At 41.1% G+C, this 18,108-nt stretch overlaps 1 protein-coding gene across 1 annotated transcript; it reads left to right on the forward strand.

Moving 5' to 3' along the window:
• The first annotated feature begins 1,775 nt into the window (after positions 1 to 1,775).
• Positions 1,776 to 16,388, forward strand: LOC120737985 (synaptic vesicle membrane protein VAT-1 homolog). The gene is made up of 6 exons (XM_040038967.1): positions 1,776 to 2,528; positions 7,470 to 7,677; positions 11,202 to 11,372; positions 11,515 to 11,604; positions 13,942 to 14,180; positions 15,933 to 16,388. The coding sequence occupies exons 1-6, from the start codon at positions 1,986 to 1,988 to the stop codon at positions 16,110 to 16,112; spliced, it is 1,431 nt and encodes a 476-aa protein (XP_039894901.1). The 5' UTR covers positions 1,776 to 1,985; the 3' UTR covers positions 16,113 to 16,388.
• The last annotated feature ends 1,720 nt before the right edge of the window (positions 16,389 to 18,108 follow it).

Here is an 18,108-nt window from a genome sequence, read left to right on the forward strand (position 1 = left end):
ATTGGTGTGACAGAGGAGGATGCTCTGGATAGGATGAGATGGATGCAAATAATCTGCTGTGACAACCCCTAAAGGGAGCAGCTGGAAGATGGAGAAGAGACTGATTACTTTAGCTTCAGCAAAGCTGAAAAGGGCAGTTAAACTATAGTAGTTAATAGCTTTTTAAGCAGTGAGGGGGTGTAAAACCGAAGTCTAAGCACAGAACATCTGAGAGTGCTTACTTCCCCTCACATCAAAGTTAGCAACCACAGTTCTTTGTGTTTTCAGTTAGCATCATATTTGCACCAGTCGTGTGGTGTGAGGCTATGTACAAGGCCAGAGGTCTCAGCTAGAAAAGACCCAGTGTGCAAGGCTGTACCCTACCTTATAGATATATAATGCAAAGTCTCCGAAAGTGGATTCTGTTCATCTGGACGTAGCGTTTTGTGGGAGAAACGATTAAGATTGGGGAAAACTACAGTCAGCTGAGACTGAAGAAGTCACTTGGATGAGTGACGAAACGTTTCTCTCGCAAAACGCTACGTCCAGATGAACAGAATCAACTTTCGGAGATTTACTTTCCTGGATGATTGAGAAGGAATCAAGACATATATTGCAAAGTGTTTGGTTTGACTTTTCTGCCCCTTTCTCACCATGTCCCCACTTCCTGTCTGTACCAACCACAGGAGTGTGAGTGTGTGAGTGTGCACAAAGTGTGTGTGGAGGGGAGAGCTGTGGCTTTAAATACATTAGAATGATGTTTATTCTACAGTAAGGCTTTTTTTTTTTTCATGTATAACCTCAAATGTTACCAGCTTCCGGGGCATATTGGTTCCTATAGCTTTCAAATTCCGCTAAATAATCATTTTAAAAGTAATTTGTATTGCAAAAACATGAGAACATAATTTATTCACATTTATTAACTCCTGACTATTGTGTGATCTTAATAATCCCACTTCTCTTTCCAGGGCTCCAGTGTCCGGGCTTTGACGCTCTCCACGGCTCTTTGGCTCTTGTCTCTGAGCTTTTTGCCAACAACACATATCGGTCACGTTTTAAATATGTCAAGTAAGCCACCTGGAGGCAGAAATGAACCGGAAGTTACTTTGATGATGGACTATAAAAATAAACTCCAGAGAGAAGAAAAGAAAAAAACACCCCATGATCATGTCCACAGCGAATATTTAGCACATTTGAAATTTGACACATTGCAGAAACATGATTATAAAGATCGCTTTTCTACTTATCTCTGCCAATTTTTGGGTTAGAAATATAAAAATGGTTAAATGTGGAGCTCAGTGAATGCAAAGAGCAGCAGTTTTGTCTATTAACGCCTCTGAGTACCCGAAAAAGTGTTGTGTAGATCCAATGTTGTTATGCTTGTGTGTTTAAAGTCCTCATGCAGGAAAACGCGGATAGTATTAGAAATGAATTGTTTATTTTTATGTTACTTAGTCGGCAAATATGTTACTTAGTCGGCAAATCTTCGTGTTCAGCATTTTCATCCCCTGAAAAATATTGGACATGAATGCATTGCCTGATGAAGTTGTTTTATTTAGACTTTTTAAAATCAGTTCTCGACAGGTCTTCATGGGTGCCATAATTTTTCTTATTTTTTTTTAACCTGCACAACCTGAAACAAACTCATCTAAATCTTGCGGGATTGGTGAATTCAATTTTAGCTGCCACATCAAAAATGAGAAAGAACGGAAGAGAAAAGAAACGTTTTGGTAAATTGGCATCCGTATTTTATTGTGAAAATCACTCTGGGAACTTGTATAAAATACGCCGCTCTTGACTCTGGGCACTTGTTGATCTAGGCGCATACACAGGAAACCGCGCACATCTTACTGAGGACTCGACTCTGCAGGAAACACCCTCTTATTTCACATTTTTATACTAGAAAATTTGCACTAAACGTTCTTTGGGTGTTTGGAAAGAAACGCTCAAACAGGCGCGACTGTCAAACTGAAAAGCTTTAAAAGCGCACTTAGAAAGTGGTTATCATGTCTGGCGAAGAGGGTCCAACTCAGCAGCAACAGCCTGAGCAGGAGAAAAAGCCTGATGAGCCTCCCTCAGCTGCTTCGGATGCACCTCAGCAGGAGTCAGGCAGCAGCAGCCCTGCAGCAGAACCACCAGCAGCAGCTGTAGCAGAACCACCAGCAGCAGCAGCTGTAGCAGAACCACCAGCAGCAGCAGCTGTAGCAGAACCACCACCAGCAGCAGCTGTAGCAGAACCACCAGCAGCAGCTGTAGCAGAACCACCAGCAGCAGCACCAGCCGCTGAGGAGAAGCCGCTCTCCTTCCGCGCTCTGGTACTCACGGGACATGGGGGCTACGACAAAGTCAAGCTGCAGGTGAAGACGATGGCCAAGCCGAAGCTGAAGGCAGGAGAGGTCCTGGTGCGCGTCAAGGCATGCGGGCTGAACTTCGCCGAGCTGCTGGCCAGGCAGGGGCTGTACGAGCTGCTGCCTTCCCCGCCCGTCACGATGGGAATGGAGGGCTCCGGGGTCATTGAAGCGGTCGGGGAGGATGTAAATGACAGGAAAGTGAGTAAAGGCCTGCTAAATGCTTTCCCCACACCCACAAAATTCCACTGTGGTCATGAAAGAGCGTCAGATCAGCGGCTCCGCAGCTGCCAAGCAAAGTATCCGAGCCTTTAATTTTTCTGTATTTCTTGCCAGTGCGTGACGCGCGTAATCTTTTCCAAACGCCAACCCAGAGCGCCGCTGTCATCACTTTCCACGTTTCTTTAGTGAAAACCGTGAACTGAAATTTCTTTTAATAGCTGTTAATTTTAGTTCCTCTTAAATCTCAGAAGGCACAATCAGATTTCTAGCTGACGTGAGTTTGGACTGGCTGTTTCCTTTCTGTGTACCACAGACCCGTCTTTGGCACTCAAGCAGCGACATTTCAATAAACAACCTTAATCGTAGTGTGTGTTCGTTTGAGCAGCTGCTAGAAAGTGTGACACTTATGAAAACTGACCGTGTTTGACAGTCTGGCCTTGACGCGTTTTTAACATTTTCTCCCCTGCACAAAAGAAGCTACGTGTATTTTCTTCTCTGATGAAAAGGCACATTTCTAAACCAAGTGAGTGTGTGCCTCCTTTTAAATTCTTGAAACTAATAGAAACTCGTAGGCTGTAACACCTGATGTTGGCAATTACTCGATTATATTTAGAGAGCTGCTGATTTTAGCCTCTTTGAACCTTGCATGCGCCTCACAGCTACATTATGGCACAGTTTAAACACATACTCGAGTAACAAAGATCTTTCAGTGGCCAAAGGTCATTGCTTTTATGCACTGCGTTTGGTTTTACAGTGGTATGTGTAAGATAACGTCAAAGTGACTCATCGCAAGTAACCTTCATGGATTTATATGCTAATGCCTTTTGCAGAAGTTCTGTAACTTTTCACTTGTTGGTTCAGATTTGTTTGCACAGAAATTAAAAGAGGAAGGGTTTTGTTTTTTGTTTTTTTTCTTTCATCTAACAAGAGTTTCTTATGTTCTGTGTGCACTAATGGAAGGTGGAAAACACTCACACATGACCAACAGCACTATTTAGCCAGCCTACTGGGTTCAGTAGGTGCATTATTTGGTTTGTATGCAAGTCTTGGCAATGGATGACTTCCAGGCAGAAGTTGTGGATGAATGTTGATCTTAACCTTTAATTTTTTTATTTATTTTTTTTTTTTTTAAATGTTGACATCAGAAACAAAGAAACTGCTTGTTTTAAGATCTGCATGAGTTGAAGGAAAATGAGACCTTTCTGGGAGTTTTGCACAGTAAATCAGTGCCCCAGTTTATGCTTGTTATGTACTGACATCATGTTGGAGTCATAAAGCTTGTGTCATACAGGGAGGTCTCATAGCTCGGATTCTTGTCTAACAAGAATGATCACTGCATTTGCAGGCTCTTTGAACACAAAGTAAGATGGTAGATTAGGTTTCTATGGATTCCAGCACCACTAGAGTCTGTTTAAAGGTCAGATGCCTTATTGATTCTATCATTAGGGTCCCGATACCTGCTGTGTGACAGAAAAAGCAGCTCTGCACATGTTTTTAATCTTCAGTCTTGCATGTATCTGGCTCAGGTGCAGATTTACTGCTGTGTGTTTGACTTGATTGTTTAGCAGTGCACAAAAAACACGACACTGCCAATGAAAGGTAATCATAAACTTGGATGAAATCTATTCTAGTGGTTTAAACAATTTGGAACTCATCCCTGTAAATTAGCAGCGCAATATTGCAAAGGGACCTTGATTATGTAAAATCCACTTTCATTATTGTTTCTGTATCTGGGGCGCATCTGTATTCTGTATCATCCTCATTTGAATAAGATATGAGTGTGTGTGTGAACTAGAGAAGGCCTAACAGTGAGGTTACTTCTGTTTGTTTGCAAAGGACTTGAATATTCTTCCACCAGATCCAGCTTTTCTTTCTTTATCCATGCAGTTAATTGCATGATGGCTTCATTATGTGTATTTTCTAAGAATCACTGAAAGTCCTCCCAATCCTGAAGTGTCAGCATGGAATTTCCCTCCTCCTCCTCCTTCTCCCCCTTCTTCTTCACCACTTACTGCTCTCCTCCTCTCTTTCCATTCCCTCCATTTTTGTGGATCATATTCATTCCAACACTTCCTTTTTGGAAGGAAGCATCAAAACACAAGACACCACAAAGCACCAGCCGCAGCAGTGCAGGAAGCAGTGAGAAATCCCAACAGGAATTTAAAGGTTAACATGCGAGATAGTTGGTTAAGGTTAATGTAAGGATGTGGGTGGGACTGCAGTGCAGACAATAACATTTAAGGATGCCAGAGTGTTTTCAGAGACTGATACTGAGAAAGGCTGGAGCGAGGCTCCTCCAGATGAGAGCGCTTCAGGGTGTGGCTGTTTCATAAGAAGACTGTTTAGATTTGTTATGCAGCTTCTCTTGTCTTTCCAGTTTCCATTTGTTAGTGATGCTAAAATAAAAGCACAATATATACAATTGTACCCCACACCTTTACTGCTATTTCAGGAAGCACAAACGGTCAGAATGGTATGCAGTCGTTTGAAAAACTAGCTACACCTTTACTGCTTCCATAGAATTACAGGCTCAGCAGCAGCCAGGTGCTGCTAATCACATTCACTTCATTAACTGAGCTCTGCATGTTTAAAAGTATACAAAAACAGTCTTTGGCAATTTGCTGGTCTGAGCATTCAGGTGCATGTTAGCACAATGCCACAATTCTTCTCAAAAGTGGAGGTCCCAGCAAACTCACAAAGGTCACGCTTTACCGTTGCTTGGAGAAACTGGGAGTGGGCTGCATTTCAGACTCTACCAGCCTCAGTTAGCATGGTAATTGTTAAACTTGATGACAGTATAATTATGAAAAAGACTGAGCAAGTGTGGCTTGTTCAGCACAGCTGAGATTTGCAAAGACTTCTGGGATAATGCCTTTTGTACAGACAAGACCAAGGTTGGGTGTAATATACAGTGACACATTTGGTGACCAACAATCACAGCATATCACCATAAACACCTCATACAACTGTCAAGCAGGGTGGTAGAGGTGATAATTTGGGCTTGTTGCTTGCAGTCATTTAGGTGACCACAAATTTTTCTGTATACCAAAATATTCTAGTCGAATGTGAAGCTACTTGTCTGAGAGTCAAAGCTTGGCCCAAATCGAGTCATGCAACATGACGATCTCAAGAATGGCAGCAAATCTGCAACAAACTGTCTGAAAGAGGAAAAGAGTCGAGGTTTTACAATGACCAACTCAAAGTTCAGACTGCAACCTGACTGAAATGCTGTGATGACTGAAAGTCATACAGCAAATGACTGTCAAGCTACAGCTGCTAGCTTTGGTTCTACAAGCTACTGAGTCGGTGGGGTTTGCTTACTTCTCCCCTGTTATGAAAAGTTTAGAATTAAGAGGATGTGCTTTTGTTTTCACATGACTCTGAATTATGGATGAAGATCTGCTCTTTCTCTCGGCTACTGAGATGCTTTAGTGGCAAAGACAGATTTCGATGCACTAAAATGAGCTGCCAAAAACCAGGCGTGGCGCTAGTTTTTGTCAAGACTGACTCAAATGAGCAGCAGGTTTTCACTGTCCTGTTTCCACTCTGTAGTCTCTGCAGTGACTTCACTTTATGTCAACCTTCCAAGAAATGAACTCAGCCCTTCTTTAAGAAAGGGGAAAAACAGGCTATTATGAATTTTTGAGTTGATCCTGCAAGTTTTTAATGTTTCACAAGTGCAGGGGTTGAGAAATCGAGCGTGTCATCTGAGGTGGAAGTTGAGGCTTTTACAATAACTCGCCAAAAATTGGGGCACACACGCATACCAAATGTGGAGGTGTGTGTTTACTGTGTTTGCGAGTGTAAACATTTGTGTATCTGTCTATTGTCATGGGCTGTGTGCAGCAGGAAGTGGGTGTGACTCAGAGCTCTTGAAGCTGTTTTAGCAGGAAACTGTGCAGAATTCATGATCAGATCAGGCTGCTTTCCTGCACCCCTCACATTTTTGGAACTTTTCGCAACATTGGTCATATGACTCTTTGAATTTAGGAAGGCAGTTAAACATGAACAGCATTTCCCATAAGCCCCCATATCTGATGTCCCCATGACCAGAGAATGAATGTTAAAATGTCGTCTTGTTTAATGGTTTTAGTTTGTTTGAGAGGGTGCTGTGAGTTTCACTGAGGCACAGAAGTTTGTGGACTCAGACAATGTAGTGAGAATGTATTTTGGAAAGAATGCATGAAATATAAATCTCTAATAATCACAAGACTGACTTGGGGGTTTTTTCCCATTAGAACTGGAGGGGGGGAAGCAAATGTCCAAAGAAAAACATGGAAAGACTTCCAGAAACCCTGGAGAACTATTGCTCGAGACCACAAAATAAAGTCCTTGAGAGCAAAAATGTAAAGAAATAAAGGGTGGCTCAAGATTTTTGCACAGCACTGTATGAGAAATGGAGCAAATGCGATTCTTTTCACAGTTTGTTTATCTTTTTAGAAACGATGCCTATTCAAGTTACAGGCGCTCCGTTTCCCTACTTTGCCTGTTATTGTTCAGCCTTTGAGATATTAGTCTGAGGTTTCTTCCCCCACAGTGGAAATATGCAGTTGTTTTGTACTTTCTACTTTTCTACTTTCAAAATGTGGGGCACTGAGCTGCTGAAAGTGGGGCATAGATGACCACAGGAGGAAAACTAATCAGAGTGAAACTAAGCTGAATGACAGGAAAGTTTAAAAAGCACTAATTTAACTTTCCCACTTTTGTTTTTTGCTTTTTTGTTTTTGTTTTTTTTTTTAACTTTCAGATTAGCATCAGGTGTAATTTGTGTTTACTGATTTATAATTTTGTTAAATCAAACTTTTAAGCTTCCCGTATTAAGTTGATATGAAGAAATGCATCATTCCACAGCTGTGAACGTCTGTGTTTTAGTTTGACTTCACACCACCTTCTCCCTGTCCCCCTCTTTCCTTCCCTCAGGTTGGCGATCGTGTCATCGCATTGGCCCGCAGCGGCATGTGGCAGGAAGTAGCTGTCGTGAGCGCTGACCGCACCTTCCTTATGCCCGAGGAGATGAGTTTTGAGGAAGGTGCTGCTTTAACTATTAACTACATGACCGCCTACATGATGCTGTTTGAGATGGCCAATCTTAGGCCGGGCAAAAGCGTTCTTATACACATGGCAGCAGGTAAGACTCGTGGAGACGCCTGAAAATAATTTCCAAATAAAATTAGTGAGGAGTTTTTGTTTTTATTCTTCTTCGTTTCTCACATGTGAGACTGCACAGCAACAGAGGCACTATAAATGCTGAGAATCGTGACGTCCACTCGTGCAGGCGACACCATAGGGTCCACGCAGTGCAGAAGTATAAATTGCACTTTACGTGGCGAGGAGCTGAAACAGCGGTTGCACCCTGGTGTAAGATGATAAACACTGTTTTGATGTGTATCCTAAAATTATCAAATGACCCAGTTTTTGTTTGTTACATCAAATCATTACTCGGTTAATTGATTATTTCTTATAATCGTATGCGTAGCCTTAGTGTGAAAATTAGTTTGAGGAATAGATAATGAAGGATCTCCTCAGACTAGCTCAGTGGCATCCCCAATGTTGTGCGACAAGACTACTCTCGTTATCAGTTAATTAGAAGGTGTAACAAACCTGTCAGTCTCCTGGGTAACGTGTAAAGAGTCACACAGCACGCTCCCTCCTGCTAATCAGCTCTTTGAATGCAGCTGCATTTCTGTGCTCAAGGTTTATCAGCTAAAAGACTTAAAGTCAGCAGTGAAGAAGTGTTATGTCAAAACATCTTCATACGAAACTGGATTATTATCACGAATGGTTGCTTGGGCAACACTTCTCAAATGCAAATTTCTTACACAAAACCATCTGTAATGAGTTTGCATGTCCAGGAGTTATAAACCAAGGCCTTTCTTAGCTGTATGTCACAGTTATAGGGTCAGCTAGTGTGACATTTCACTTCTGCCTTTGATCAAATAGAGATCACCACACTCTTATTAGGAAAACTAAAAGTTTGCAGTGCATGTACAGTTGACACCTTCAGCTATGAGGCTGTGATGACATTTTTCACATTGTTACTGAAAATATCTTGAACTTGTGAAACAGCTGACAATATAACTGTGATAGTTATGAGCATGTGGTATAATCCAGTTAGAGCTGAGAGAATTGAGGAAGTGTGTGTGTGTGTGTGTGTGTGTGTGTGTGTTTAGCTTTGCACTTTATTCAGTTTGAATTCAAAGATTTTACGTTGTGTTGTCACAGCAGCACAAATATCTGCGTGTTTGATCCCCCTACACTCTGAGTCAAAGAATACAGGACAGTTACTGTGATGCTCAGTTGCTCTTCTGCTCCTCTGCATCCTCCCTCTCAAAGGCTGCTCATCACTGTTGAGTGGGTGGATGGGTGTCAGCTGACCTGTGTGAATCATGAGGGCAGAAAGGATTACTGGTGAACCTGCAGGCCCAGGCGGTCATCATCTTCAAAAGCCTTTCACTGTTAAGTGGAAATGGGCCACAGAGATCAGAAAGCACTGCTTTCTATGTCACCTTTTGTTCACCTGTCTTCTGAGGTTTCCACCCTCTAAGTCGCATCTCTAAATTACGCTCTCCGTGGAATTGGGTGTGATGTGGAGAGCGAGAGGACATTCGGGGGGGGGGGAGGCGATGACGCAGTAATAATCTGACCAGCTCCGATTTAATACCGGCCCATGCTGGTGTATTTCCTAACAAATCATAAATAATGTTGCTCCAAAACAATCGCTGACTAATCAGTGTTGTGATGACTCCACATGATGACTCCACCTTAAAGCATTAATTTATTGCCAATTTAAATCTAATGAGGATCATAATTAAGAAGTAAATGTGACTTCAGTGGTAATATTTTGATAAGAAACAAACTCAACTAACATTTTTACTTGGATAATTTTCCCATAGACCTTTTATTCATTTCTCATCACCTCTTTGCTCAAGAGTTGTCCTCAGTATGATGTGATTCAATCACCAGTTACTAGGGGAAAAATGTATTTCCCAACTGGTTGAAAACCAGTCTGAGGGGTCACTGACCAGTCTGTAGGCCTGTGCAACTGGGGTTTAAATAATAATTTTCCCATTAACTTCATCAACGTCTAGCAACCACTTGGGAAATTCTTTTTAACTAAAGCAGTGATTTTACTTTAGAAACGTGACCCAGTAGAAATGCACGCTGCAGCCTGACTGCTTGGTGAAGTTCAGGGTCTGGCTGCCGGGCTGGGGGTCAGCATTCAGTCAACCCAACTTCACTCTGGGTTCTTGGCTAGCTTAGAGTTAGCATGCTCGCATTGTGCTGAAGTTGTTGTCATAATAGCATAACATAGTCGTTTCACTGTGCAGTAAAAAAATTAAAGTTATATCCATATCCACGCTGCAGACTGCGTCACTATTTTCCTCCTCTACGAACTGAAATAACTGATTTTAGCACAAGTGGAAGCAGAACCGATGAGCGTAATTGACAGGCAATAGAGTAGAATACAACGGAATAATTAAAAGGAATTGAGCTATCGGGTAGCCTCTCTTGATTCCCATTCCTACTCATGACCTGTTGTTGTGGCTTGGTCTGTAGGCCTTTATTCCCTTGATCCTACAATGTCACTATGATTTTTAGGCCCAAAATGGTGCACAAGTTAACATTAAGGTCACATCTCTGGCTGCAAGGAGTGAGACTGTACTGAGATTTTCGAGTATCGCTCCCTCCTGACCATTTAAAAGAATGCCTATTTAAAGCACTTGTGCTTTGACTTCAGACTCGGAAGCTCCATTCAACATTTGTTTACAGTCAGGCAAAAATACTAAAGCTCTTCTGGTAGAGAGAAGTCTTATGAAGAGGATCAAGGCCTGGAAAAGGTTGTGATGAATGAGAGGGCCTAATGCAAAACAGACACCCAGGAGATTCTGGTTGGTGTCCTGTGTGAGATGGTCTGTAATTTTTGAAGTGTAACTTTTTTCTTTTTTCAAGTAATTTTATTTTTTTAGTTACTTTGGTTAGTTTAAGGACAACATAATAATTTGAGTCAAAATGGACACAAAACATTAAACGGGTGTTAGAAAGACAAATGTCTCCCATTCGTGACCTTTACCCTTAGATTGCAAAGCCATGACATCATTTATCAGCTGCAGTCATGGTCCTGGAGCAGCATTACTTATGCTGCTGTAGAAACGACACCTACATATTGATGTACGGTCTGGCTCTTAACCACTTAGCATTTTATTTACAGCGCATGCATGCCATTTAAGCCAAAACGTGTAAAAGGTCGAAACGAGTTATACAACAGATGCAGAACTTTCCACATGTGAAGAATGGAATCTACCGGTCTTCTCATGGTTTATCTTTTTATCAAATGCAAATATTAACTGATTACACAAATTCAGATGGGCAAAGTTGATATCTTGTAAAGTGTTTTGTCTCAATCATTAGTCATTTGTAAAAAGCTCACTACAGTTGCTTGGTAACAACAGTATCATTTAAATTTCCCCTTAAAATGTATTTACTAGGAGCCCGGTTGAGTACTAACTCAACATTCAAAGCAAGCATAGTTTGAATGTTTGAGAAAATTGCTGAGTGGTTCAGAGAGACCGCACACAACCTCTTTTGCTGAAAGTGAAACACCTGCTCCTCCTGTTCTCATGCTGGTCTTTGCTGCTGTCTGCACATCTGTAGGTGGTGTGGGTATTGCTGCTACCCAGCTGTGTCAAACTGTGCAGGATGTGACTGTTTTTGGCACGGCATCGGCTTCCAAACATGAGACTATTACCCAAGGCGGGGTAACTCACCCCATCGACTACCGCACCAAAGACTACGTGGAGGAAATCCACAAAATCAGCCCGAAGGGTAAAAAAAAAAATATATATACTCTTGTTTTACTACTGCACAAATGGAAATCCTTGCCTCATGTTTTCGTTGTGTTGAACATTGTCATGTTCTGTTATCTAGAAATTTACAAAGCTTTGCCCTTTTATTTCTGTCTCTGCAGGTGTGGACATCGTCCTCGACCCCCTTGGTGGCTCTGACACCCAAAAAGGCTATAGTTTGTTGAAGCCCCTGGGCATGATTATAGTCTTTGGTAAGACTCACAAACAAAAAATGCATTGTGTAGACATCCTTTGGGGGGTGGGGGTGGGGATCTTTGGTGTTTCTACTAAAGCTTTATTTCACTTGGTTTATTTAACCTGTCATGGTGTTTTAAATTTATTTATTTTTAAAACGAGACCTGATTAGATTAGCGAAGTAGCATTTTATTTTAAATGAGTGTATAATTTGTTTTCATTCTACACACGCTGTCATTGTAATGTCGGCCTCATTTTTTTTTTCTTTCCCTTTTACGCAATGAATACCGAGCTGTTCAAGGCTGAAGGCTAAAGCTGTATCCAAGTTCCATAACATGCAGCAGCTTCAAAAGCAGGAAGATGGAAACTGTTGCTCCTCGATACAGTGCTAAAAGGCAATGGATCGTCTCTCTAAAAGATCTTTAAGATGCAGTATGATGGGGCATGATCATACAGGACTTTAAATAAATTTCAGATTTAATAGGGAGCCAGTGAAGCTAATATCTTAAAGGCAGTCTTGCATGTCCTTCCTGAGCCAGGTTATGCTGGAGGTCTTTTCTTGTTTAAAAAAAGAATTCTTCCTCCTCACTGTTGCCTAGTGCCTCCTGATTGGAGATAATCTGATTGTTGGGGTTTTCTCTCCAATATTGCACTTTCCTTGCACTATAAACGGTGCCTCTTGTGAATTAGTGCAGTATAAATAAAATTGAGGTGAACAGCCTTGTTGGTAGTAGAGTGTAAAATGCAGCCACACCTGTGGCTTCTCTGACATGGATCAACAGGTTTGGAGCCAGCTCTGAGTTGATGCTCGGCAGATGTAAACATTAATTAAGGTAGCAGACACCGTAGGTGTGGGGTGAGTCCAGTTGTAAAAACATGAGGATGTCTTGCACGTGTAATCTGCTCCTCTAACTGCCGGAATAAATGGCTCAATCTTGAAAGGTCGATGTGCCACTTTTCTCCTTATGAATGGAACATCAGAGGTTCAGGATTTGGGATTACAGTCCTAGGTTAAAATGCTCTCATCTGAGCATGTTTTCAAAGCAAGTCTGTGCTGATTCACCACTGTTGCTAAGCAAGTCGGTAGCTTTGCACAGCAGAATTCCCTGTACTTAGCATGCTTCAGTGTTAGTTGACCAATCTGTTGAAAGCATAGAAAATTATAACCTGATAACTGTTTTAAATAATGACTTTAAGATTTGTTTTAATTAAACTGAACTGAAAACCTTGGCTTTGACATATTTTCAAGATATGACCAAACTGGGGACAAAATGAAGCTGGGTTCAAACTCACAAAGACATTGGGCATTAAACTGTTTACCTTCTCTTGTGGGGTAGTTTGGCCCTGATGCATCTTCTCCACTGACATCATGCACGTGATTAATGGCGAGTCTGTCTCATGCAATTTACAAGAGGAATTCAAGAATTCCATTTCTCCTGTACTGGCTTCCCTTCATTAGCTTCCTGTTAAATCCAGAATTAAATTCAAAATCCTGCTCCTCACATACAAGGTCTTAAATAATCAGGCCCCATCTTATCTTAATGACCTTGTACCAGATCACCCAATTAGCGCCCTTCACTCTTGCACTGCAGGCTTGCTTGTTGTTCATAGAGTATTTAAAAGTAGAATGGGAGGCAGAGCCTTCAGTTTTCAGGCCGCTCATCTGTGGAACCAGCTTCCAGTTTGGATTCGGGAGACAGACACTACCTCTACTTTTAAGATTAGGCTTAAAACTTTCCTTTTTGCTAAAGCATATAGTTAGGGCTGGACCAGGTGACCCTGAATCCTCACTTAGTTATGCTGCAATAGATGTAGGCTGGTGGGGGATTCCCATGATGCATTGAATAGTTCTTCTTCAGTCACCTTTCTCACTCACTATGTGTTAATAGACCTCTCTGCATTGAGTCATACTTGCTATTAATCGCTGTCTCTCTTCCAAAGCATGTTTTTTGTCCTGTCTTCCTTCTCTCACCTCAACCAGTTGCAGCAGATGGCCCCGCCCCTCCCTGAGCCCGGTTCTGCTGGAGGTTTCTTCCTGTTAAAAGGGAGATTTTCCTTCCCACTGTCGCCAAAGTGCTTGCTCACAGGGGGTCATATGATTGTTGGGTTTTTCTCTGTATGTATTATTGTAGGGTCTACCTTACAATATGAAGCGCCTTGAGGCGACTGATGTTGTGATTTGGCCCTGCATAAATAAAACTGAATTGAAATCAGAGTTGATGCTCAAACATTTATTTGCAACGCAGTAAAGTTGAAGGAGGTTGTGATAAGGTAGTGAGACGATTATTGTGACTTTGGGGGGGGGGTTTCTGCCTTTTTTTCAATGTTCCCTTAATCACTGTTTGACATTGCAGGTGCAGCCAATTGTGTGACAGGCCAGAGGAAGAACCTGCTGGCCATGGCAAAGACCTGGTATAATCAGCTCTCTCTGAACACCATGAAACTGATGCAGTCCAACAAAGCTGTCAGCGGCTTCCACCTGGGATACATCACTGATGAGCAGCTCTTCGGCAGGACTATGTCTACGCTGCTTGAGCTCTACAAGCAGGGAAAGATCAAGCCCCGCATTGACTCCAGCTATCACTTTGAGGAGGTAAGTCTGATCGGGTTCCTTGTTTTTGAAGATGCTTGTTGGAACTGCTTCTGTATTTACTTTACTGCATATTGACGTATACATTGACATTTATCTTGCTCTCGAATGGGTAAGAGCCTTCCACTGGATAATTATCGTAGTCATTGATGCATTTCAGCTGGTAGTAAGTTATTTATTCATCAGTGATGCCATACGCAGCTTCTCATTTCTTAAAGAATCAGGGTCAGGTTTTAGACAAATCCTTGGGTTGTGTAAAAGGCATTGCTCCAGTTTTAGATGGGTAATGGGTAATGGCCCAAAACATTAAAATCTAGAAGAATAGTGAAACTTTATCTTTGAGGAAGAAATGTTGGCGGGGATGGGTGGAGTGCAGGCAAAGAATCTTGAATGGTTGTGATCAGAGATTGCAACAGGAAAGCTGTGTTTGCTAGTCAAGATAAGAGCACCTTCCACATGCACAAGACAATTCAAGGGATTGGGACTAAGCATGTAGCCTTAAGAAAAGTCAGGTAGGCTAGCTAGGGATAGAAGCTTTAGTTTGCTAGAGAGCATAATGAGGATACTGGAACAACTGAAAGGGTTTGTAGTCTGATTCTGATTCACCCTGTTCCCCAGTGTGTCAGGGTAAGAAGATGGGTGAATAAACTGATGCTTAGTGCCTACCATATGAGCCTGCAGGGTCAGTGCTGTGAACTGGTGGTACTTCAGTTAGTCTGGTCTGCATTCAGTGATGTTATTCAAAAAATAAAAATTGTCTGACTGCTTGAATTCACTGAATGGCCAGGTTTTCCCATCAGTCCCATCTTTTTCTCCCTTGATGATACAGACGTGTTCCGAGATGACAATGAGAGAGCAGTTTGGGGAACATTACATGTCAATTTCACCACAGTCCAGAATTTCACTCCACTGAGAATCTTTGGGATGTGTTGGCGAAGACTCTGCTCATCAAATCAAGATCTTGGCAAAAAATGAATGCCACTCTGGATAGAAATAAATGTGACTTTGATTAGCCTTATCCAAACGATGCTGTCTAAACATGCGCCATCATCAAGCCTAAAGGCGGGTGAATTAAATATTAGCCTGTGACTTATTTGGCTGAGCAGTGGCTAATTCAGCATGGGGCAGACTTTGTTCACCTTTCAATTAAAGCTGCTCAAATCAAGTGGGGGACTTGAATCTTCCACAGTGATCAGTCTTTTGCTGCTATGTATAGTCTCAGTTTTTTTTGGTTTTTATTGCCTTTTCACTCATCAGCTGCACTTCCTTCCTGCAGTTCTCTAATATGTAGGTTAGGTTTCCAGTACCAAATTTAGCAAGCAGGAAATGAATGTAGGGAAGCAGATAGTTGTAAAAGGCGAAGGTTTCCTTGTAGAAATAGTGGACACAAAACGGGGCCAAAGCAAAGCACCCTATACATATTGTGGTGTGTATGTGTGTGGGGCTCCATGTCTGCTTGATGTGTAAATATGCATCCATTAGCTGAAAATAATATGAGTTTTGTAAGGTAACTGCAAGTCATTGTTGTGCCATATGTGGCCAAGTTGGTATGACTCTGTCCTTTTTTGTTCCTCCCCATCCCTTAAACATTCAAACAAGAACTTTCTGTTATTGCCCAGAGAGGAACTTTACAGCAGATTGTGTTTATCGGGGTTTTAGTGACTCGCAAATAGTTTTTTGGCTGCGTTTAAATGACTGATGCGCTCAGTTACTGCCCAATGTGAACATCTGCTCTGCTCCCCTGTCTCTTCTCAGGTGACTGAAGCCATGAAGCGCATGCACGAACGCCAAAATATTGGGAAAGTCATCCTTCTTCCTGAACCCAAGAAGGAGGAAGAGAAGCCAAAGCCTAATGCTGAGGCTGGGGAAAATGTGGAAAATGATGCTGCCATCAGCGAGAAGAAAGAAGAGGAAGTTAAAGCAGAAAAGGATTGAGTAAGAGTGTTTATTTCGAGGGTTTCCTTTTTTGCTCGGCTGTTTAAGGAAAAAAAAAAAAAGGCGGGGTGAAGGAAAAAAGCAAGATGTCATGAATTCTTTGTCAGTATTTTTTTGGAAATGTTGATGGATTTTTGTTGTGCAATATGGTTATCCTGTGGTGTCTTTGTCTGGAACACTTGTTTGTAACTTTTAAATAAAATGTCACTGCATTCTGATACATCACCTGAAGAAAATGCATTCTGATTACGGACTGTTGTTAAAATTCACAATTGGTAAAAGAAGACGGCATTTATTTGTGTTTGTGTTTTTTGGTTTCCTATGACAACAGCTTGCTCGCAGCACTAACATAACACTGGTGATAACAACATACCAGGGCTGGTGCTTATAAAACTGAACACTGACTAATCACTTTGAAAAGTAGGACTGACGAGCTTTGCTTAAAAACAGAAAATTGCACTTTTAGCAGTGTTTAAATGGGACTGTGCTGCCTTCAGACTACAATCGTGTCTACCACAGCATCCAATCTGCCAACAGCGCCTCTTCAAAATTGGCACACCAATGAACCAACATCACAACGTGCATTATAAAGATTGTCCAGCTTTGTGCTGCATATACAGTTAAGATCATTTGGGCAAGATAATCTTTTTTTTTTTTTTTTTTTTTTTTTTTTTTTCCTTCTGCACGTCCACCATGGTGGACTTTAAATCAAACAATCAACACTCGACTGAAGTGCAGACTTGCAGCATAAATTGAAGGGGTTTAACAAAAATTTGCATTAACATTTTAGGACTTAAGGTTTGGGGTTTTGTTTTTTAAATAGACACTAGTGGGACAAAGTTGTCTCATGTTTGACATTATTATAATAATATATAATTTTATTTTTTATTTTTTTGGGGGGGAGGGTTTAAATCATTGGGGGGCGGGAAAAAAAATCTTCAGCTGTCTTTTGGGGCTTTTGGTGTTCTTTACCTGGTCAGCACGTATTTTTAGAAATTATCAGATTGTTGATCTGACCATTCCTAAGGGTTTTGCTACCTCACTAGTGGGTTTTGTTTTTCTAGCCTAATCTCTCTGAGGTTCATATTTAACATTACAATGAAAAGTTATACAATACAAATTCAACACTTCAGATATTCTGTCTACTTCATTTGTCATTAATGACAAGTGAACAGCTCTCACCTTGGCTATGTTGTCAAATTAATTTTGAGGCTCTGAAAATGTCTAATTTCTAAACAATTCATCCAAAATATTTGTCAAATCCCTTTAATCAAAGCAGAAAGTTTGCACCTCAGTTGTTTGGTTTTTACAATCTCCTGTCTTTACACAGGCAAAAATTACGTATCTAACTCCACACAGGCTGGATTATGCATGAAAATGATCTTCAATCATACATACAGTGTCAGCGTATGTAATTTTGGGTATTATTCAGGGTAAAAACTCAACTTAAATAAGGATAGTGTTTCAATTTAAAGTAAGTGGGGTGCTTGCATGTTCTGAGAATTTTGTGATCACCCTAAAAGAAGAATTTCCATTAAAAGATTGGCAAGTTTATTTAACAAAATAATTTGTATTTGTAATTTATGATTTTGATCATTCACTTTTACACTTTCCTCCAAATTTTCAACATTTGTTATTAATTTTGGGGGGAAAGACCATAATTATGTTATCTGGATGCATTTGAGGGTTCAAACAGCTCATGTGTCCTGCAGAAAGACCTTCCACCTAAATAGTTTTTTTTAAGTATATTAATCCTGATAATTATGTGAATTAATAACAATAATCAATTATTTCCTGTTTAATACGAATAACACTTGTGATTATTGCCCTACTAATGTGTGTAATGATGAGATGCCTTTTTTTCTCTCCCACTTACTCTGCAGTGACAAATGTTGTTACACGGATCTTTGTTTAAGGAAAGCCTGTGTCGGTGTGTTATTGTGTCGCTTTTGCAGTTTCCTCACTTATTTGTGCCAAATCTGAAACCAGCTTTCAC

Source organism: Simochromis diagramma, unplaced genomic scaffold (assembly GCF_900408965.1).
Source record: "Simochromis diagramma unplaced genomic scaffold, fSimDia1.1 OVJJ01000402.1, whole genome shotgun sequence".
NCBI lineage: Eukaryota > Metazoa > Chordata > Actinopteri > Cichliformes > Cichlidae > Simochromis > Simochromis diagramma.

What these genes read in the sequence shown, in the direction of transcription:
- LOC120737985 (XM_040038967.1), top strand. Translation starts at nt 1,986, where the DNA reads ATGTCTGGCGAAGAGGGTCCAACTCAGCAGCAACAGCCTGAGCAGGAG. An exon ending in AGGATGTAAATGACAGGAAA is followed by an intron (nt 2,529 to 7,469) that starts GTGAGTAAAGGC and finishes TCCTTCCCTCAG; the next exon opens with GTTGGCGATCGTGTCATCGC. An exon ending in CCACAAAATCAGCCCGAAGG is followed by an intron (nt 11,373 to 11,514) that starts GTAAAAAAAAAA and finishes CTGTCTCTGCAG; the next exon opens with GTGTGGACATCGTCCTCGAC.